The sequence below is a fragment of the Thamnophis elegans genome, chromosome Z (genome assembly GCF_009769535.1).
Source record: "Thamnophis elegans isolate rThaEle1 chromosome Z, rThaEle1.pri, whole genome shotgun sequence".
Taxonomy (NCBI): domain Eukaryota; kingdom Metazoa; phylum Chordata; class Lepidosauria; order Squamata; family Colubridae; genus Thamnophis; species Thamnophis elegans.
This window is the reverse complement of record NC_045558.1, coordinates 22,480,967-22,504,103: the sequence shown is the minus strand read 5'-3', so window position 1 is coordinate 22,504,103 and position 23,137 is coordinate 22,480,967. Positions and strand designations below refer to the sequence as shown.

General features: G+C 35.6%; 1 protein-coding gene across 4 annotated transcripts in view; it reads right to left on the bottom strand.

Annotated features, from left to right (window-relative positions):
* Positions 1-23,137, bottom strand: part of ABI1 (abl interactor 1) — an 85,643-nt gene that overhangs the window by 22,314 nt on the left and 40,192 nt on the right. For 2 of the 4 annotated variants that reach the window (XM_032235395.1, XM_032235398.1), the window contains exons 3-5: positions 5,078-5,254; positions 1,274-1,288; positions 66-166 (exon numbers count right to left, since the gene is read on the bottom strand). In XM_032235395.1, coding sequence (XP_032091286.1) covers positions 66-166; positions 1,274-1,288; positions 5,078-5,254 — 293 coding nt within the window. The remainder of the gene's footprint in view (positions 1-65; positions 167-1,273; positions 1,289-5,077; positions 5,255-23,137) is intronic. The other 2 variants (XM_032235396.1, XM_032235399.1) reach the window with 1 other exon arrangement.

The window sequence follows — 23,137 nt, the reverse complement described above, 5'->3', positions numbered from 1 at the left end:
ATTTGAAAATAAAGAGGCAGAATTGTGGTCTTTGTCAACACAAAAAGCAAAAACCTTGCTCTTACCCGAGAGTTCCTCGGCCTGACATAGGAGGACTTGGTGGCTTCTGTGTAGGAGGATTTGTTCTCGACAAAGTGCCAGTTCTTGCAGGCTGATTGCTTCCATGCTGAAAACCAGAATAATGCTTTAATATTTTTTTTAAATGGAACAGTTCAAATAAATGTTGAATGCTTCAGCATAATAATATGAAAAAAGGATTCCCAGACAGCTCTTTGAATACAGCTTATTTTGCTGCCTACTCAGTGAGGCTTAAAGGTAATTCATTTCTCCCACCATCCCTTTTGCAATTTCATGCCCACCAGCGAACAAAGTCTAAGCGGTGCTGGTTTATAAAACAAATCTGATTTCAGTGACCGTATTAAACCAAAGACATGCTTTTTATATTCAAGATTTATCAATGTATTTACCGTATTTTTCAGAGTATAAGATGCACCTTTTTCCCTCAAAAAAGAGGATGAAAATCTGGGTGCATCTTATACACTGAATACAGTATTTTTTGCCTCTCAAATCCCCACCCCATTCACCAAAAAAGCCATGCATAGCCTTTAGGAGGCTTCCAGAGTGCTCCTGGGGGCTGGGGAAGACAGAAATGAATGAAAAATGGGCCGTTTTTTTCTCAATTTTGCCCCCACCCCACCCCCAGGAGCACTCTATAAGCCTCCTAAGGCTATTCATGCCCTTTTTAAAACAAAAAACAGGCCGATTTTCATGAAAATGGGCTGGTTTTTTTGCTTGTTTTGGGGGGTCCCACTCCCCAGGAGCACTCTACAAGCCTCTTAAAGATTATTCACACCCTTTTTTGGGAGGAAAAAACGGGCCATTTTTGGGAGGTCTGCAGAGTGCAAAAACTTTTTGTCTTATACTCCAAAAAATACGGTACTTTTTTCCAACTGCATCTGATTACCATAGGCATGCAAGTGTTTCTGGGAAACCTTGTTTAAACGATTAAAAAAGAAAACGCATCTGCTTGATCAAAGCAAAGCACTATGTTGTTAGAGAAATTAAATGTTATCTATGAATAAAATGCCTCTGTCGATGTATATCAGTAATATATTAACCGTCAGTTGGAGCTGAAATTAAACGCATCTAAATAACCTATGAATGGGGAAAAGGAGCAGAGAAGTATAGGAAAGAGCACTAGCTTTTAAGTGTAATGGCTCAGCTTCTATTGTCACGGGGTGTTCTGGATCAAATGATAAATAACTCTTCTTACCTTGGCTTTTAGCCACTTACGTTGGCAAAAAGAAAAGGAGGAAGAAAAGCAGAAATTAATGGCACATCTATTACTGTCCACATGGCAGGTTTTAAATACTGATGGTGCAATATATGAATATTTTCTTGTTTTTTTTTTTTGTTTTTTTTTGTAACTGACAGTTGCAATTGAGATACATCAAGCTTTCACTTGTGACTAACAAGTTCTCCCCCCCACCTCAAAGGTATGTAACAGTTCTTCTCTTGTAACTGAAAATACAGTGGAACCCCCGGTCATGACCGTAATCCGTTCCAGGACTTTGGTCGGAATCCAATTTGGTCATGACTGGAAGCAAGACTCACTGCGCATGCATGCACACACACACAAAAAGGCCGTGGAAGGGGAAATTGCTGCGGCAGGGAAAATCACTGCGGCTGCGACTGAGCGCCACCCAAGGATGTGTTTGTGAACGGAGTGAAACATTTAGCAGATTTTTGGGGTTGGCATCCGATTTGTTGGCGGTCAGAAGCATTTGTGACCAGAGGTTCCACTGGTGTTATGGTTACAGTAATTGGGACACAGTCTCGAAACTGGCACTAAATATACAGACTGAAGAACAACAAAAGAACTCCTTTTTCAGGTAGAAATGAAGGGGGACTGGAGATGGTGGAAAATTGTACCAAAATTTATCTGCAATTTGGCTGGTATTTATATAATAGAATTTATAAAACAATTACATGAAAACCTCCCTAATCTAGATATTGATCAGTATATCCTTCATTGACTGGTTTTATAATAGGTCAACTTGTTTCACATGATGAATGAAGTCGACATTTCTATGCTGCAGTTGTGTTTCTACCCCAAAACTGTTTATTTATAGAGATAAACACTATTCTAGTTTACACCATGCCAGTTTAGTTCACACTATTTTGTCTTTATGTAGTTGTATATCTAAGCAGGCACACAGTAAAGGAACTGTACTTCTTCTTCTTCTAAATCTTTGTTCTTTAACTCATTACCCAAAGCATTTTTTTAAAAATGTGAGCTTCTCCATGAGAAGCCCAAGTACTTCTACAGAATTACAAACATTTTTTTTTCCAAGTACGCTTCATTCATACAATTTTGTATTCTTCTTGTTTTTCTTTGGTGCTACAGTATGTATAGAAATAAAGCCCAGTTAAGAGAAATAGGAATGTAATAATGACAGTCTAATCCAATCAAAATGTTGGCTTTTTCAGCAAGCCAGCCTGGCCTGAACAAAACAAAATAAAATATTGATCATTGTTAATTTTAATTTGATTTTTTTTTTTAATGTTATTGTTAATTCTAATTGGGTTTGTTTGGGATATTCTATTTAAATTTTTTTTAACTTTTGTATTATGTGTTTTTTTTAATGTTGTACACTGCCCTGAGTCCTTGGGAGAAGGGCGGCATATAAATCCAATAAATCCAACCCAATCCAATCCAGAGTGCCTCCTTATCTTAATATTATCTGCTCTATGGAGCAAGGCTCACCCTGAGATCTGGATAGCCACCTACTCTGCTGCTGGTTAGACGAGCTGTGAAAACCTAGCCTTTAACCCAAGCCTTTGGCAAGGGATTCTGCGCTGCCTGACTTCATTGTGCAATTTTATTTTATATTTTATGCTTTTAAAAAAAATTCTTTGATTGTTATGAGTCATCCAGAATTTGTTGAGAGTTGGGCTGCACACAAGTTTAATAAATGGACATAGTCATGAAAAAGTCCATCAATTTATAATGACTTGATGAACACATCCGAATTTGACCTCTGATTACTGCTGAACAAGATTCATAATCAGAAATGGCTGCCTTTATAAAGAATGAAAGCCATTTAGGAGCACAATGACTGGTAATTTGAGCAATTTTAAATATACAGAGTTGTCATTTTATAGTCTTTTGCACAGCGTGCCTCTGCTTAAAAGGCTTCAAGGAAGTGACTTGCATAAACTGCTTTAAGGGGAAAAAAGCAGATCTGATGTTATACTCCTACTTCCTTGTTCCTTCAACAGTTCCTTCTGCATCATTGCTTTTGTTCACTGAGCTTTTACCAAAACAGATGTTTAACATATAGCGCTATTATAAACTACTCAAATGCCTCAACAGTTTCAAGAAATGATTATCGTTTCTAGAGAAAAAAATCTAATGTAAAGATTATTTTTAATATATGCATTAAAGCTAAAAGAAGACATAAACTGAAGAATTGCTTATCTCAAACGTAAGACAACATTTTGCCTCAAAAATAAACAAGCAAAAATACCCCTGGATGCAAATATTACAATAATATTTATTTAATGTAATGAAATAGCAAACTTCTATTGCATCCAATGGCAAACAAGTTTAATATTCTGTTTCCCTTATCTAGCATATTGGGGGGGGGGGACAGGAAACACTAATTTTTGATATAATTCATCATTGTATTTAAATTCATTAATGATTACTCTTGTGAAATAAATGTGGTTTATTTCAATCAATCAAAATTAAAGACTAGCTACCATTCAAAATTTAGATGCAGTGGTAGATTCTGGTACCATTCCAGCAAGAAAAGGGGGCTGCATATGAAACACTGTAGTTTCTGCCTACACCATTTGCCTTTCAGTGAAAGATAATCCAAGTACTTGAAGAACAACAGATTTAGTGACCATTCAAAATTTCAACGCACAACCCCACAAATGGTACTTATGGCAATAACAATAGCCTTAGACTTATATACAGTCCCACAGTGCTTTACAGCACTCTATGGGCAGTTTGAATGTTAGCATCTTGTCCCCTACAAGCTGGGTCCTCATTTTACTGACCTTAAAGGAGGGAAGGCTGACTCAACTTTGTGCCACTCAGGATCGATGGCTGTGGGCAGAGTTAGCACACAATATTGCATTCTAACCATTGCACCACCCATGGCCATATTCCAAAGTTTGGCCCCTCCTTTCCCTCCCTCTTTCTTTATCTGTCTCTCTTCCCATCCCCCACTGTTCCTCTCTGTCCCTTCTTCCCCCCCTCTCTCTCACACATAGAATCACATGACCATATTTTGATTGTTTTGCGATTGATCCACATTTATGGCAGTTTGTGGCATCCAATAGTCACATGATTGCAATTTTCTATGTTTTTGCTGAAAACCAGTTTCAACTTCAAGTTTTTTTATCATAAATGCCCCAATAGGCAATAAATGAACAATAGGTTATCTTAAAAACCATTGCAAAAGAGTTTGCAAAAGTGGGCTGGTTGTGTGGGTGACTCACTTTATGATTCTCATGACATACAACCAGAATGGGCAGGCTCCATTGTTGTCATAAGTCTCTATATATGACTACAATGACTACAATTTCTATCTTCAAATGTTCAAAAGACATTCCTCATAACTGCTGTACAATAGAACAGGAAATTAGAGTTCATTCTATCAGAATAATCAAGGCTGTTTAAAATGGTAGGGCAAGCATCATAAATGTATTTTTAGATTCATGACAAAGCTGATATTTGTAGCTGTGTTTCCTCTGTATAGAGTTTTGTATACATATAGTTTTTTTAAGCAACATAACATAATTGGTTTCTCAAGAACCTTTTGAAAATAAATTCAGTTCATAAAGAAATTAGGAAGCTAACATCTGGATACGAAAAGCTTAAAAACTTATGTAAAAAAAGAAGAAAATGATCATCACCACCAAATATTGAATTTATTTTCCAAATTATATTTGAATAAAGCATTTTAGCAAGACAATCAATTTAGAAAGGCCAAAATAACATGTATCAGTGTTATTTGTTATCTGAAATGATTGAAAATATCTAGAACAAGAACCAAAGTCTTACCTTCACACCATGGCCTACATCATCCAATACTGTGTAGTCTATCGGTTTTCGAATATACCTTACAGGACGCTCCATGTTTGCTGGAGCTATAATTTTGTGTGTTCTGGAAGTATTCTTATTGGTTGTCAAAATGCCAATTTCTCTGCGGGCAACTTTTTCTTTATGTATGTCCACTGTCTATAAAGAAAATAAAAGACACAAATGCATGCTTAACAACTTAAGTTTTATTTCAATGTTTTTTGGATAATATATAATGTACTAGGTTTAAGGTTTAAGGTTTATTAACATTTATACTATATTTTGATCAATGTAGGGAATGACAGGCAGTTTTTTCCCCCTTATGTTTGATTGCTCTCTGAACCCACCAGAGAGAGTGGGTCCTAAATATAAGTAAACTTGGAAAGAAATTGGATGTAGGACAAATAGCTTTCATGACATATAATATACCATTGTTCCAAATATCATTTGCTAGAACATTCTCATGGTTTCAAGAAAGTGTTTTCCTGCTCAGCTGGAGATCACTTCCTCCCATGCATCCTTGCAATTATGGTGCAATTAAACAACATGGAGCAAAAACACATGCAAAATCATACCTTTCTTTAACTACACCCATTAAATGGAAAAGGTAAATAACAATCTACATATAACCACAGGAAAGGAAGCTTTTCCTATAAAAACAATCTGATCTCAGGAAGTGTGCTATAATTAAAAGAAAATCCAACATTTTATCAGAAAGAGATGGAACTCAAAAGTAATTAGAAAAAATATCCTGGAAGAAAATCAATTTTCTGGTCACAAAAAAAATCTAAATTTAAAATGTTATATTTATGTGAAGAACCTATCCTCATAAACTAAACATTTTTCAAACTATAGAATTCTTCCATTCTGGGGAGATAATTGGGGTCATTACAAACTATTAGGTTAGTACAAACTATTTTTGCATTGCTGTGCTAATGTTTGTAGTTTTTAATTGCAATTATTCACATCCTAGCAATTTGGTCCCCTTCAAAATTCAATACAATAAATAAAAATAAGGATAGAAAATGATGATAATGCATTTGTCAGCCTCCTCCTTTTCATGGTTACAGATTTTCAGAGATTCCAAGCTGCTTTTTAAAAAAATTTCCAATGTTATATATCAGGAGACTAAAAAACTTAGCATATAGGCACAAAATTAAAGGAAAAGAGGAAATGTCATACTGGAAAATTGTTATCAATAGTATCAGCTACAAGAAAGATTACACTTCTAGTTATATATTCTATAACTTAAATACAAATTGCTAATGACACTTTTGAAATATTGGAGATAATTCCAAACATTGTTTTACAGTATAAAGGACACAGATACAAAATCTCTGCACCATTTATAATTTCATCACAATGCAATGTAATTCAGGAAACAATTTAAAATGTAAAGGCTATATAAATATCAAGAATTAGAACATACTCAAAATCTTTGAATATGTTCTAATTCTTGATATTTATATAGTCTTTACATTTAAAATTGTTTGAATATGTTAGTAAAATTTCAAATTTTGGCAAGGATGTTTACTAATGATTTTGTTCCAAGGTTCGAACCCAACTAACAATCGAAATTTCATTTCAATTTCTCAATCAATCTTTTCTAGAATTAAATTATAAGTTTAACATAATGTGTAGCGCACATTTGCATATGTATCCAAATCCCAATGTCCGGCAATCTTGTCTTTAGTCTCATCTTGAATTGCCTTTTATTCTGAAGATAATTATTGTAAGAAAATTATTGTAATTATGTATGCAGATGTGGTGATCCAAATTCTAGAAATAGATCAAAGACATAGCAAGAATTATTTGGCAAGATCAAACTTCACCCTGGATAATACATTCATAGATTGCTGGAAGAATAAAAAGTGACCTCAAGAAAGAATGCCATAATTTGAAACATTAAATATGGCATTGAGGCAGAACAAATAAAAGATTGCAGGATAAAATGGATGCAATTTTTAAAAGAAATAATTATACTATAACAAGAGAACTTATGAAAAAATTCAGTGACATTTACCCCAAGCTATAATTTAAGAAAAAATTACCCTAGTACAAAATGTTTTATACATTATAAAGCTTCAGTTTTTACTATTATGAATCGTTCTAAAGCAAGTAGATTTTTAAAAACCCACAATTTTTAAGGTACATGCTAATAGTGTAAGGATTAAGTTGGGATAAAATTGAAAGAAGTCACTTTGCTAATAATATTAAACTAGAAAACCAAAGCTGGTTTTCACAACAACACACAACACAACAACATAACAAATACACACCAATGGCAAAATTAATATTACTTAATATCCAGAACAAAATTTGAGTAAACTAAGCACAAATATTTATAGAATAGAATAGGACCTTGGAGGTCTTCTAGTCCCAGCCCTTGCTCAAGCAGGAGAACCTGTACCATTTCAGACATCTGACTGTCTAGTCTCTTCTTAAAAACATCCAGGGATGGAACACCCATGATTTCTGAAGGAAAGCTGTTCCTACACCATTCCAGACAAATGACTATCCAACATCTTCTTAAAGACTTCCAGTGTTGGGGCATTCACAACTTCTGGAGGCAAGCTGTTCCACTGATTAATTGTTCTAACTGTCAGGAAATTTCTCCTCAGTTCTAAGTTGCTTCTCTCCTTGATTAATTTCCACCCATTGCTTCTTGTTCTACCCTCAGGTGCCTTGGAGAATAGTTTGACTCCCTCTTCTTTGTGGCAACCCCTCAGATATTGGAACACTGCTACCATGTCTTCCTAGTTCTTCTTTTCATTAAACTAGACATACCCAGTTCCTGCAATCATTCCTCATATGTTTTAGTCTCCAGCCCCCTAATCAGCTTTGTTGCTCTTCTCTGCACTCTTTCTAGAGTCTCCACATCTTTTCTACATCGTGGTGACCAAAACTGAATGCAGTATTCCAAGTGTGGCCTTACTAAGGAATTATAAAGTGGTATTAACACTTCAGGTGATCTTGATTCTATCCCTCTGTTTATGCAGCCTAGAACTGTGTTGGCTTTTTTGGCAGCTGCTGCACACTGCTGGCTCATATTTAAATGGTTGTCCACTAGAATTCCATGATCCCTCTCACAGTTACTACTATTGAGCAAGGTACCACCTATACTGTATCTGTGCATTTTGTTTTTCTTGCCTAAATGTAGAACCTTACTCTTTTCACCATTGAATTTCATTTTATTAGATAGTGCCCAATGTTCAAGTTTGTCAAGATCCTTCTGTATCTTAAGCCTATCTTCTGGAGTGTTGGCTATTCCTGCCAGCTGAGTGTCATCTGCAAATTTGATGAGTTCCCCATTTATTCCCTCATCCAGATCATTGATGAAGATGTTGTAGAGTACTGGGCCTAAAACAGAGCCTTGGGGTACTCCACTGCATACTTCCCTCCATGTAGATGCAGTTCCATTGAGGACTACACGTTGAGTGTGATTGGTCAGCCAGAGATGGTTGGTCAGCTAGGGATGTTAACATATCATTTGATATAATCACTTATCATGTACAATGGAAGGGAACCTAAATTTGTGATACAGTGAGTTTTCATTTTTTTCATAACATCAAATATTTTAAACTCCTCACCTCTTTCTTTTGAGGATTCATCCGACCATGAGCCTCATGGTCTATGTTGCACTTACTTTTTCTTTTGTATTTGTTTTGTGATTCAGTATTTATTTATCTTATACAATCAAAAGACAAAAGCATTTTGCTTTATAACAGCCATTTTAGTTTCTTTCAACATTCATTCCCGAGAATAGATTGCATATTTTCCATTACCTCTCTACCAGAATCTACACATCTTGTCATTTTTCTCTCCACTTTTCCTATCTAATATTTGGACACGTATCTTGATTTTTGATACTTTTACTTTATGTTATGGTTTTCATAAATCAACAAATTCACGCTAAAGTTGGGTGTTATACCTTTCTCCATGACCTGCTGAAAAAAAATAAATCTGGTCTATCCCTCCCAATTGCTAAGCATGTTTCTTCTACCAACTTCCCAAAATATGCAAACCACCCACCTTAAGTTGAAACACTTGAACTATCTTTCTTGAATTATCAAGTTTCATGGATGCCATAGTCAGACTTAAGCTGTCAGTAAAGGTAAAGGTTCCCCTCGAACATATGTGGTAGTTGTTCCCGACTCTAGGAGGTGCTGCTCATCTCCGTTACAAAGCCAAAGAGCCAGCGCTGTCTCCATGGTCATGTGGCTGGCATGACTAAACACCGAAGGCGCACAGAACACTGTTACTTTCCCACCAAAGGTGGCTCCTATTTTTCTACTTGCATTTTTACATGCTTTCGAACTGCTAGGTTGGCAGAAGCTGGGAAAAGTACCAAGTACCGCCTCTACCAATTCAAAATCTTCGTGATATACAGAGCTATAATCCACATATCTTCCAATTAGCATAAAGAAATCACAGGACAGGTTTTCATAATAACAGCTCCTCCTAGCTTATTCTAACCGATTTACAGATGCATTAAAGTTTTGTATAAATAGCAGCTGTTTTGTTTCCATAGTAGTTCTGTATCAGTTTGCGTATACACTGAACTTAAACTTACATTATTGAACGATGTGGCTGTGATTAATTTTCAGAATTTTTAATATTGAATATTTTTACTAGAAAGTGGAATAAGGTCATAATGTTTTCAGTACAAGGTTTGCATTCACAGAAGGAGAATAAAAAATTTGGTCTGAAGCACAGAATCCAGTATCTAGAGAGCTTATGTTTCCATTATTAATAATATACTCAGTCCTTAGAGTTACTCAAATAAGCTTGGAAAAGCAGTCAGGCGGGCAGCAGTTAATAAAGCATCAAGAACAAGATATTACTTGGAATCCTAATATCAGAATCCAGACCCAGACTTTAACTGTGTTTTCTTTTAAAATCAGATTATATTACGCTCCTATAAGGAAAACCAGGGGACACAGTGGTTCAGTGGCTAAGACGCTTAGCTTGTCGATCAGAAAGATTGGCTATTTGGTGGTTTGAATCCCTAGTACCATGTAACAGAATGAGCTCCCGTTACTTGCCCCAGTTTCTGCCAACTTAGAAGTTCGAAAGCATGTAAAAATGCAAGTAGAAAAATAGGGAAATTAACAATGTTCTGTGTGCCTTCTGCATTTAGTCATGCCGGACACATGTCCATCAAGACGTCTTCGGACAGTGCTGGCTCTTTGGCTTTGAAACGGAGATGAGCACCGTCCCCTAGAGTCGGGAACAACTAGCACATATATGCGAGGGGAACCTTTACCTTTACCTATAAGAGATTCCTGAACAAAGCTCAGGAATAAGAATCTGCTGTAATCATCATAGTAACTGTTACCTTATTGTAGTTTTGGTATTTATAAAAATTGGGTTTTCAGATTTAATTTATTTATATTTATGAAACTTGCCTTTTTTTAAAGAAACATGTTGAAAGGACCTTGCAAATGTTTATTTCTTGTGTGCATGATTTCTAGTTGCCTGTCAGGTTTCTCCGAGCTGATGCTAGAAAATTCACAGGTATTATTTCAAGGCCAAAATGCTTTGAAAATATATGTTTATTGCAAACACTAGAGAGCAATTAAAGAAATTCAGTGCTTGATAAATGTAAAATTCAAGCACTGTTTCTAGTGAATTTTTTCTGCTCCTGAAGGATAACCTGTTAACAATCTCAAGCATTGGGGTTTGCCACCTATAATAACAATGCAACACATCAGCTTAGCTTCAGGACATTCATTTCTAACATTGTCATATTTTACCCTCTTCTTTCTTTCTTGACAATCACCCACAAGATTTTTTATTTATCTATTTCCGAGTTAAGTCAACCTGCAAAGAGATTAGAGTCTTCAATTCTGACCTGTCTGAGGTTCTGAATAAAGACTTGTTTCCATGTGCATTTTCCTCTTTAAATGTAAATAAAGAGAAGTAAAGGGAAAGAGTATTCAACTGGCACACCTCAATTTCTAGTTAAATATTTGTGCATGATAAAATACAGGGCTTTTGAAGCAACTTTCACAGTCTATGAATAGATGGTTACTCACATTAACAGAATCTCCAGCATATCTCAAAACAATTCTTAACTGTGCCATTAAGCTTTCATTCACATTTTGTTCTCTATGAAAACCTGCCAAGACTTGATTTTGCCATCACATTGCCCTGGAATTCAAAAATCACAATTCTGGACTTAGGAAGGAATGCCTCCTAGCTGTGTTACCAGGCATGTTTGGTGCAAGGAAGTATTACGAAGAAATCCTCTAATTCTGAGAATTGGAAAAACAACTTTATTCTACTACCTGTATTACAGCATGCCTGCAATTTATATTATTTTGTCTTCTAACTGGCCTTTGTGAAACGTAAGATATATCATTAAGGTATCATTTGAATAAAATGCTACACTTAATTCAAACAATTCCAACAGATTTTTCTCAGTATGGCCAACTGCTTGTACAGGAAATAAAATGAACAAACAGAAAGTTATATCCAAATTGATGTAACATATAGCGCTTTTAGCGTGTAGAAAGTTAGCACACATTCATCTCTTAGAACAGTGATGGCGAACCTTTTTGGCACCCAAGTGTCCAAAACAGAGCGTGCACACCATAGCACTGGAAACCCGAAGACCAGTTGGCTGGTGCGCATGCACGCGGCAGTCAACTGGTCTTCAGGTTTCCGGCGTGATGGCGCACACAGAGACCTGCTGGCCGGTGCGTGCATACAGCCGCTGGCGATGGCAAGCGTGACCACAGAGAAGGTTCTGTGTGCCACCTCTGGCACATGTGCCATAGGTTCACCATCACGGTCCTAGAAGAATGAAATTTTCTAGGAAATATTAAAAAGGCAGAATATTATATTTTCCCTAAAGGAGAAATATGTTTCTTAAGACATACACACAGAACTTCAGCTCCCTGCTTCCCAGTAGATATTTTGGTGTCAACCTATCTACAAGATAAAAGGCTGGGCCAGCTTATCTACAAAACAAAAGACCTTTACCCTCAGGACCTAATAGGATTATACCTCTACCCATCTCATCACATGGCACCCAGGAAGATTGCATCACCCAGCAAGATTCAACCAAGCCTGGGATTCAAGGCAGCCCGCAAAGCTATCCCTGCATGGCCCCATGGGAGCCTGACAACCAATCAGAATACATGCCCTTGCCACAGGAACAGGAAGCAAGTTCTTCCTGAACCTTCAAGAGTGGGTATAAATCTGTTTCTCTCCCTCTCACTGTCATCCATGTGCTCAATTGCCCCAGATGGCAAACTATGTGGTCCTGTCCACCATTAAACTATCTTTCCAGACATGTTTCCAGTGTCTTTCTCCCCCCTTAGAAATGAACCTAGATGGACATTTCTTCGAACAAGTGAGATTCTCTCCATTTTTTCCTTTGGCACAAGTTGTTTTTTTTAGAATCTAAGCATTCAAAAAGTGCAGCTCACAGGGCCTTATATGGTCCCTAACAATCTTTCTGAAGACTCAATATTCACTGTTTGGGTTGTGAGTGGGGCTATTATGGATAAACTGCATATTTTCCTCATTTACTTTTGGAATACATTGTGGGTAAAGCCTGATTTGACCATCAAATGGCTAGAAACAGAATTTGTTTCATTCAGAAGAACAAATTATTTTGATATTGTTGCCCAGAAAAGACATGTCTGTGTATTTCTCAGAAATCAAATTTCACTCAAAGATCATTATATCTTACTGCTTCCACCTTTTTTTAACTTCAAATTTCTGATAATAAAGCCAAGATGGAGAACTGCATGAGACACTTCAGAAAAAGTAATAAAATTTATGATCCCAAATATGATTGAAATGCCGACTGAAATTTATTCCATTTTTGCAAAGTATGTGTTGTATGGAAAAAATTAGAAACATGAATCTTACAGCTTTTATTTTGCTAAAATATTAGGGAATTCTGCCACTGTTTAGCTAAGTACAGAATAAATTGTATCTTAATAGAAGAAATGGTATCTTTAAAAAATTAAATAAGACAAAATGAAGAAATATGGTTTTTTAAAAATAAATAGAAGTATTATCTTTCTTTAATCTGTCAAAGTTGTGCGCGCGCACACACACACACACACACACACACAAAGCAAAACAGGAAATGTGCAATCTGTTTTTGACTCTTCATACCCCACATAGTTAAGGCACATACTCAATATCTGTGCTTTTGTATTGGAAGTAACTTCAAAATGCATAATAGTATAAAATAATACAAACACATGCCCAGGCCTACTCACTTCATTTAAAGCTTCCTAAGACTGACAGTATCCAAGATTTTATATATTTCATTCTAATTCCCATATGCTTTCAGTTCTGATATATATCATGAAAGCACTTAAAGACATATACAGAGTAGATCTTACGTTGAAAGAAAAGGATAATACCTCTTTAAAAATATGAAGAGGGAGTCAGTTCAAATGGCATGATCAATGTATGCTTAATAGGAACTCAAAAAAGCAGGAACAGAAGCATGATGGTTCCTTCCTTAAGTCTTCAAACCCCCTTTAAAGCCTTTTTTAAATTGGTATTTTCACATTTTAATTACCAACAGGAAGGTTTCCCTTTTCATTGGGAATATCTCCCTCCCTTGTTTTGTTTTAATCATAAAATTTCAAATATTGTGATCTTGTTACATGGTCAAATTTGTTGTTCTTTTATTCATGTATTAAATTTGTACTTGTCTTTTCTCAAGGGATTCAAGAATGATGTATGTAGCATTCCTTCCCTCAATTCTTTCCAGCCAATAATGAGTGAGGCTGCTTGTGTTGAAAAATAATAACTGTGTCATTCAGCGGGTTCTCATGGCTAAGAGTGAATTACATCCAACAGCCTTCTCTTGCTGGATTTTTCTTCCAGATTATTTGTAATGTAAAGAAACAAATAGCATACCTTATATCAGTAATGGCACCAAGTGCCCAAAATGTGTGCGCGCACATGCACAAACTGAAACATGTCTGTGCCCATGCAAATGTGCGCATGTGCATGCATGCACATGTGCATGCACAGACATGTGCATGCACAGACGTGCGTGAACTCACACATGCATACATATGTATGTGAACATGCACGTATGCGAAGCTTTTTTCCTAGTTGCCATGTATTCCAGTTGGCATTTTCATTGTGCAATTAACCACATAAAGTCCAACCAAATTTCAGAAACCCTGGTCTCTCTAGCCCATCATTAGTTAACTGGAGAATATCAGGAATATCTTTTGAATATTAGTACTATTGCTGTTATAATCTGCTTAAAGGAATACAGGTAGTCCTCAATTTACAACCACACTTGAGCCCAAAATCTCTGTTGTTAAGTGAGATATTTGTCAAGTGAATTTTGCCCATTTTATGACATTTCTTGCCACAGTTGTTAAGTGAATCACTGCAGTTGATAAGTTAGTAAGGTTTAAGGTTTAAGGTTTATTCAATTTGTATGCCGCCCTATTCCCGAGAGACTCAGGGCGGCTAACAATCTGGGGGGAAGGGGATACAAAATAAAAGTAAAAAGACAAACAATTTAAAAATACAGCAACATTCATACCTCGGATAGGGGTTGGAAGATTCAACAGCCCCAGGCCTGCCAGAATAACCAGGTCTTAGTAGCTTTGCGGAAAGCCGGAAGCGTGGTAAGGGTCCGGATCTCGACGGGGAGATCGTTCCAGAGGGCCGGAGCAGCCACAGAGAAGGCCCTCCCCCAGGGAGTTGCCAGCCGGCATTAGTACCATGGTTATTAAGCGAATCTGATTCCCCAACGGACTTTGTTTGTCAGAAGGCATAAAATGGGATCACAGGACCTTGAGACACAGCAACTGTAAATATGAACCAATTGCCAAGTGCCTGAATTTGATCACATGATCATGGCGCTGCTACAATGGTTGAAAGTATGAAAAATGGTCATAAGTCACTTTTTTTCAATGCCATTGTAACATCGAACAGTCACTAAATATACTGTTGTAAGTCGAGGACTACCTGTACAGTCCTTTCTTCCCTTTCATAAAGCCATTTTGATCCACAATTGTTTAAGAAATAAGTTCTACTTTCTTGATGCTGACTCACAATTTTATTCATTTTTTACTTCTGCTTCCTTAATGGATGTAAGAGAATTACATAAAAATTCCAAAAAGGCACGTATACATGAATGTACTAAAAAAGCATCTGAGAAATGCTTAAACCCAACTTCTGTAGGAATTAAATTACTTCCACTAGCTTTCGCAACACTGATATTTTTAAAATGTTAAAAGGGCAAGAACTGGAGCAAAAGAAATGTGCAGTCACAGAACACACCCACACTATGACGTAACCCATTTCAGATACGTGGAAAATTATTCTGTTTCTAGTGAAGCATGCGTCTACAGAGTGAAAGACTAAGAAATGTTGTTTCTAATGCCTTTCCTTTTATTTTAACTCTGTCCTGGCATCTCAACCCTTTCTCACAATTTAGATTGGAAGCCAAATATCTGGTGAATAAAGTCCAACTTTGTAATAGTGCTTTGGCCAGGATTTCTTACTAGTGCAAAAATAAAAAATAAAAAAAATCCATGGGCTTACTTTACAAAAATATTTACAAAAATCTTGCATTACTCAGACCCCATGAGCCATTTTTCTAAAATTATAATTGGCTTGCCTACTATAAAAAAAATAGGATTACAAAATTTCTGTGATGAATTTTGAAATATTTCCAATGATGAACTTTTTACAGAGAGAAATAGATAAAGTTTTGAGAACCTAGTATGATAAAAGAAAATCAGATGTCTTTGTGCATTTTTTAAAAAAAAGCAATACTACAGATTATATATGTTATCCATGCCCATAGAATTAATCACGCTGGCAAAACTTTAATTTTAATGTATTCTAGTCACACAATAAGAAGAGAGTCCAAGCTGTGAAAAATATTTTAAATCAAATCTTTATTTTCGTCACAGACTAGCACATAAAATATTTTAAAGATTGGTATTTTGAGGCATCCTGCCTCAGGAAAAAAAAAATCTAAATTTTTGCACAATTTTTTCAAGCAGCTTCATGTTCCCATAAATCAGATTCGTCCATAGGTAAATTGTTAGTCATCATCTGACCAGAATACCAATTCTACCAACACTGCTTCCCTTTTTTCACTTGAGCTTCTCATCATATTCTTTATTTTAGCTCCTTCCTGTTTCTACTTTTTTTTAAAATTTTTGTTGGCCATTTCCTTCTTTTTCTCAACAAAACACGAGCTCAAGGAAGGCCTAGAACAACTTGTGTTTGTCTTCTGGCAGTCATGATTAGAATACTAAAACTATACGGAAGCCCATGTGTGATGTTTGAGACAAAGATAGCTGCAAACGAAAGGCTTTTCTAGCAACTGGGATTTTGTCACTACTTCACAATGAGAACAGAACACTGCGTTTATGTTCTGTAAGTAATAGTTTGCATGCCAACAAGCCACAGACAACTGTTGTACAAAAACATATGTGCAACTTGTAAAAGAAAGTAGCAGGTGGCAGTAGAAGACATCTACTCAAAGCAGAAGGGAACACCTAAAAATAGAGTCAATATGGCAATATCCTTTTTAAAAAAAATGGAATGAAAACTGAGCACATGAGCTGCTGAGCCAATACCTCAAGATCCTTGATGATAAGAAGAGTTCCAATCAAGTAAATGTTCATGTTTTGGGCAATTTTATATTTATACATAAACATGTATAAAGAATACATAAACAAGGTTAAAGAATAAGAACAATTAGGGCACTAGCTGTAGAAAGATACATATTGTGTATATAATGCTCCAACAGCATACATTGCAATGTAAACAATGTCACCATATCATTGTTAATGGTAATATTTTTAAATAAAATATAGCTCCTAGCAAGAAAATATATAACAAGACATCGTGGTCATGTGGCTGGCATGACTAAACACCGAAGGCGCACGGAACACTGCTACCTTCTCACTAAAGGTGGTTCCTATTTTTTCTACTTGCACTTTTACGTGCTTTCGAACTGCTAGGTTGCCAGAAGCTGGGAAGAGTAACTGGAGCTCACTACGTTACACGGCACTAGGGATTTGAACCACCAAACTGCCAACCTTTCTGATTGACAACTCAGCGTCTTAGCTACTGAGCCACTGCGTCCCTTGTCAATTATGTATTCGTGCATTTATATATAGTTTTTGTATTTATATTGGAATAAAGTGCAAAGCATTGAACCAGCATAAGAAACCAGGATCTCCTAACAAAGTTCATTCTAGCGCTTCCTCCAATTCCAATCCAAGTGATTGTAAAATCTGTCTCTAATGCTGTAGGTAGGTTTTTAGACTGAGATGTTTTGCCAGTGGAACATAATGCAATATTAACAGGGGACATAAATAATGCCCTATATCATCAGACAGAAGGGAAGTCTAAAATGTACACTTCGCTGTTTGTCTCCTTTTAAACCATCTTGTCCTACAATGTTTTTCTACCTTAGCTAAAAGCAAAGTAAAAAAAAAACAACAGGGATGAACTTGTAGTGAGTATTTGTTTTTCTGTTTGTAACTTACTTCTCTATAAAACTGATGTACAAATTCCACAAATCAACTCAACAAAAATCTTTCATATCTTTATGTGAATAGGAACCTGGGTCTATTGTGATAGCATTATATATTTGGTGCAGGTGCTTTTTCAGAAAGTAAATTTGATGCAAATAATTTGTTGACTACATTGATTTAAGCAAGAATGGTGTACATCATATATCAGTTATGCTCATAGTATTTAAATAGAGAGATAATTGCGTTTAATAATAAAAATCTGAGTTAGACCACAATTAGAGTTGAAAATAGCCATTGAGCCTAAAGCAGCCATTTGCTTTTTAAGATGCTTATATATGGTAATCACCAGAAGGACACTTCTATAAACTGGCCTCATTCTGTCAATTCCCTTAAATTTGCATCTTATAAGCTCTCACCATGCCTTTGTTTCTGGCACATTATGAGTAAAGACACATACAAATCAGGAACATTGGCACACAGTCAAGGCTTTTTAAACAGTTTATATATACAATAAAGCCTTTTATACATCTTGCCAAGGTAACTGAAAACGTCCGTTGTAGTAGCGCCTTTCAAAAAAAATATGTCACACTGGAAAAAGTCCTAAGAATAAGGAGGGAATTTATTCATTAACCTATGTAAGCATATGTTCCGAAATAAATTTGACCCAGAGTAAGTAAATGTCCTTCAGATAATTTGGATTACAGATCTCACAATACCATGATGGCTGAAGATGTTGCTCAAAAGAGTGGTGTAGTGGTTAGAGTGCAGTACTGCAGGCTACGTCAGCTGACTGCTAGCTGCAGTTCGGCAGATCAAATCTCACCAGGCTCAAGGTTGACTCAGCCTTCCATCCTTCCGAAGTGGGTAAAAAGATGACCCATATTCTTGGGGGCAATATTCTGACTCTGTAGACTGCTTAGAGAGGGCTGTAGTGCTATTGCTATTGCTCAATAAGGGCAAAACAACTAGAACACAACTTCCAGACTTCTGAAATAACGTCTGTTTGCTTCAAAATTCCCTACACATTTTTCTTAAAAGATGTTAATTAAATCTCAACCGATTTTGCTCTGCAGCTTTAAGTATAGCTGTAGAAAAGTAAGCCATTCACAAACTTCTTATATTGGTTCTGGAGAATTTCCAAAATGACTTGTAGGATAGTGTTAATGAAGTAGTATTCTCATAGCCAGCAGGATCCATAAAGTGTCTTTGATTTTTTTATATATGTTATTAGTTATTTCCACTGGATTTCTTTTTAATATATTGATATACTGCAGATAATAGATCTTACGTCCACAGAGATATTAGGATCTTAGCTTAAAGACTGTACTTTACTGACAGAACAGAATGTTCTCTGTTGTCCCCAAGCATGAGTATTTATTTATATGTAAGCTTTTATACCCGTTTATTACTGCACATATTAAGAAATGGTTGCCACAATATCTTTTTTACTTACAAAGTTAGACCAGATATGTTAATTGGACACAATTTAAAATGAAATCCGTTTGGGATATACATATATGAATAGGGCTTAATGCTTTTTGCAAGTCTAACAGCAAACGTCTGAGAAAACAGAGATTTCTTAACAGGGAAAAGGATCTCCCATATTCTATCCAATGGAACAAAAGTGCATGAATGACACTGTCTGGACTAGGATGCTCCTTTCCATTTTTTCAGAATTGTCTAGGAGAATAAAGTATATATTTTTCCTATAGACTTCTATAAGTTGAATCAAGCCCTAGAGGATATGCATTGTATTCAAAATTGCTTGTTAAATTGAAAAGTAATATACCAAAATCAATACACATCTATTTGCTTTGGAGTAATACTGTAACTAGCAAAGTCCAAGATCTTATGCTTAACATGAACCTAACAAAAAATATAATCCAGATAAATATAGGGTTAAATTGCTTAAAACTTTCAATTTATGAGGTATCAATATCCTGCAGAAATATAATTTTGTTCCTAGGCAAAAGATAGTTTAAAAGAATATTATTTTTAAATACTGTACATAAACTGATGCTTAATATTGCTTAATACTGCTGCTTTATTTCTATGATGCAGGAAATGGAAAATCTGTTCATATGAAAAATCAATTTCAAAACAAAACATACAGTACTTTAATGCCATTAATATCTTGCTTGCTTTTATGGAATAAAAAGTTATTTCTCAACTGATCTCGGTATTGATTAATATAAAGTGAAGAAACAACATCAGAATTATAAATCAAAGGATCAAAAAGACATAATTACACCAGAGACTTCCTAAAACTCATTAAATAGTTGAGAGCAAAGTCACCCATGTGAATGCATTCTCGTTTAGAAGAGCCATTCTTTTCTCAATGAATGAGCTACTTATCCTTCAGTGTCAAGGCTCTAAGTCCATTGTTTCCTAGTAATTTTGTCACATCAGTGATTAGCATGCTGCCAAAGAAGCCCTTGGCAAACACAGCAGTGGTGGGTTTCTAATTTTTTTACTACTATTTGCTGGTACTCGCTCTGGCGGAGCCTCCCGCCACCGGTACTACCGTTTCACCTGACCGGGCCGAACTGGGAACAACCCACCTCTGAAACACAGTTTTATCCATGTCTATTTTATGTCTTCCATTTTCAGAAATGAAGTTTATAATATAGGGGTGTCAAACTCCCAGCCCGCAGGCTGGATGTGTCACGCGCTGGGCACCCCACCTCCATTTTAGCAAAAGGGGGGGAAGTTGCGATACGTCACGTGATGACAATGTGACACTGCATGTTTGACACCCATGATATAAAAGATTCAGAACAGAAGTACAGGTAGTCCTCCACTTATGACCAGAATTGAGCCCAAAATTTATGTTGCTAAGTGAAATATTTGTTAAGCAGGTTTTGCACCATTTTATGATTATTCATAAAATTCACAGTTGTTAAGGGAATCATTGCATTTGTTAAGTTAGTAACCTGGTTGTTAAGTGAATCTGACTTCCCCATTGACTTTCCTTGTCAGAAAATTGCGAAAGGTGATCACATGATTCTGAGGCACTGCAACTGCCATAAATATGAACCAGTTGCCAAGCATCTCAATTTTGATCACATGACCATAGGAACGCTGTAAGTGTGAAAAAAGATCATAGGTCACTTTTTTCATTGTCAGCGTAATTTTTAACGGTCACTAAATGTTGTACGTTGAGGACTATCTGTATACCAATTCAGTATTGCATAATGAAAAGCCAACAGTGATTTCCATTTCGTTTCAGCTATTATGAGCTTGAAGAAAAAGACATTAAGGCAACTCCTTGCTTTTGGGTATCAATAAATCCACTTCCTGGATTTGCTAGTCATTGTACTGCAATGGATGGATCTTAAAAGAGTTGAAATAAATGCCTCAGTAAGTAGCAGGATCTAATCTTTGGCTTATCTCAGAAGGCTGGCTTTGATTCATATTTCCATTAGAAAATCCCAGAGCTGTCAAGCAGACTTAAAAACCAGAGAACATCCCAGAAGCAAATCTATGTTATTGCCAAGGAAGTAGACATATCTAAATAGCCACTAGCAATTGAACTAAAATGTATCTTTATCATGCCTAGAGTTTAAATAATAGATAGGGATTTACATCTATTGATTTATCAGATTACAAAACTGAGGATGTGTCACACCTTTCTCATCATGATGGGAATGGAAAAAAACAGATACAGCATAACTTAAGTAACTGTTTTCTCTATTTAAAAAAAAATGAGCATAGCCCAGTTTATTAATGATGTTGCACTTTGTGAAATGTTATATAATTGTAAATATTAAAATATTACTCCTGTCCAAGTCTCACTGCAAAAACTTCAATGTGTATTATAATTGATTCAAAGGACATATTTGAAATCTTGTTTCTAGGACTAATGTTGATTAAAAAATAAATAAACAACAAGCAATGAGAAAAAACTAGTGGTAAAATAGATATTAGACTCTGCGTAAATTATTCCCAGGGACCATCATGAGCGTATCTGAAAACAACCATGATACTAACACCAAAATAAAAGCAAAATTGTTTTACAAAGAGCACATTTTTGCCAGAGCATAAAATCTTGCAGGAATTTGGCATCCTTCTACAAAGTTTTAAATTTTGTTATTTATTGCAGACATTTATTCTTTTAAATTTAAATTTTGCTTTAATTTAATGTTGGGATCCTGTTGGGACACTTATTGGATTCTTAAACCCTGGATGACTGAACATTCCTCAAAAAAATTTAATTATAATGTACTTATACCAAAGTACATGACAGATACTTCCAAGCAAGATTTCACTATAAGCCAAATGAAATCTGATTTATTTCAGATTTACTGAATGCTAATGCTAGGGTAAATATAAAAGAAACTCTTATTCAAAAGCAGCTTTTGATTATATAAATATTATACACACACCTACAATTAAGCAATACAGACTTATAAATTATTTGGAGGCAAAGAAAGAGAATAAGCTCTTTGGAACTGGGTTCGCTTATTTAATATCAGACAGTTTTCTAATGGTACCTTTGTCCAACCTCGATTTAAAGAGTTTCAGCTGTAATTTATGTTTCCAGATAATGTTCTTTAAATGATCAGTAATTGGAGAAAAGGAAATTCTTGTTCAAAAATAGCAAGCTGTGGAAGAGCCTCTTGAAAAATATCAATGAAAATATAAAATAACAGCTTTTGCCTTTCAAATCATAGGCACTCGAAAGCAATTATTCATTTCTCAATAATAGATCATAAGCAAGTACTTTCAAATAATATAATGCCACAATATAATAAGCACTGGGACAAAGGCTCCTGAATGGGCAATTAAAGCTTCTTTGCTTTGGAGAAGACATGGGAAGTGAAACAGAAAGGGAACTGTGAATAATTGCTCAATTTCAGTGAAATAAAAATAATCACAAGTTTAGGTTCAAAATATTGCAATAAGTAGGAGTAGAAATACAGGTAACCCTCGAGTTATGACTGCAATTGAGCACAAATTTATATTGCTAATTGAAACATTTATTTAAGTCAGTTTACCCCATTTTATGACTTTTCTTGCCACAGTTGTTAAGTGAATTGTTGCATTTGTTAAGTAAGTAACACGGTTGTTAAGTGAATCTGGATTCCCCATTAACTTTGCTTGTAGGAGGTCACAAAAGGAGATCACATAAACCCAATTTGTGACTGCAATGGTCATAAATATGAACCAGTTGCCAAGCATCTGAATTTTGATCATGGGACCATGGAAAGCTGCAATGGTTGTAAGTGTGAAAAATGGTCATAAGTAAGTTTTTTCAGTGCTGTTTTAACTTTGAATGGTCACTAAATGAACTGTTGTAAATCGGGGACTACGTGTAGTCATTCACCAAAGAAAAATAATCATTTAAATGTATGCATTAGATGGCTTGCATTCTTTTTTTGCTCATGCATTTTTCTCCAAGAGAGTCCTAAACATTTACCACAGAATCTCTACATATTATTTAAAGTTCAGGAGAACTAATTCAGAGGGAGAAAGGGAGAGATTTATTTATTACTCAGGCAGGATTCAAAAAGTAAGAAGAATTCTGAAACAAGGCTGA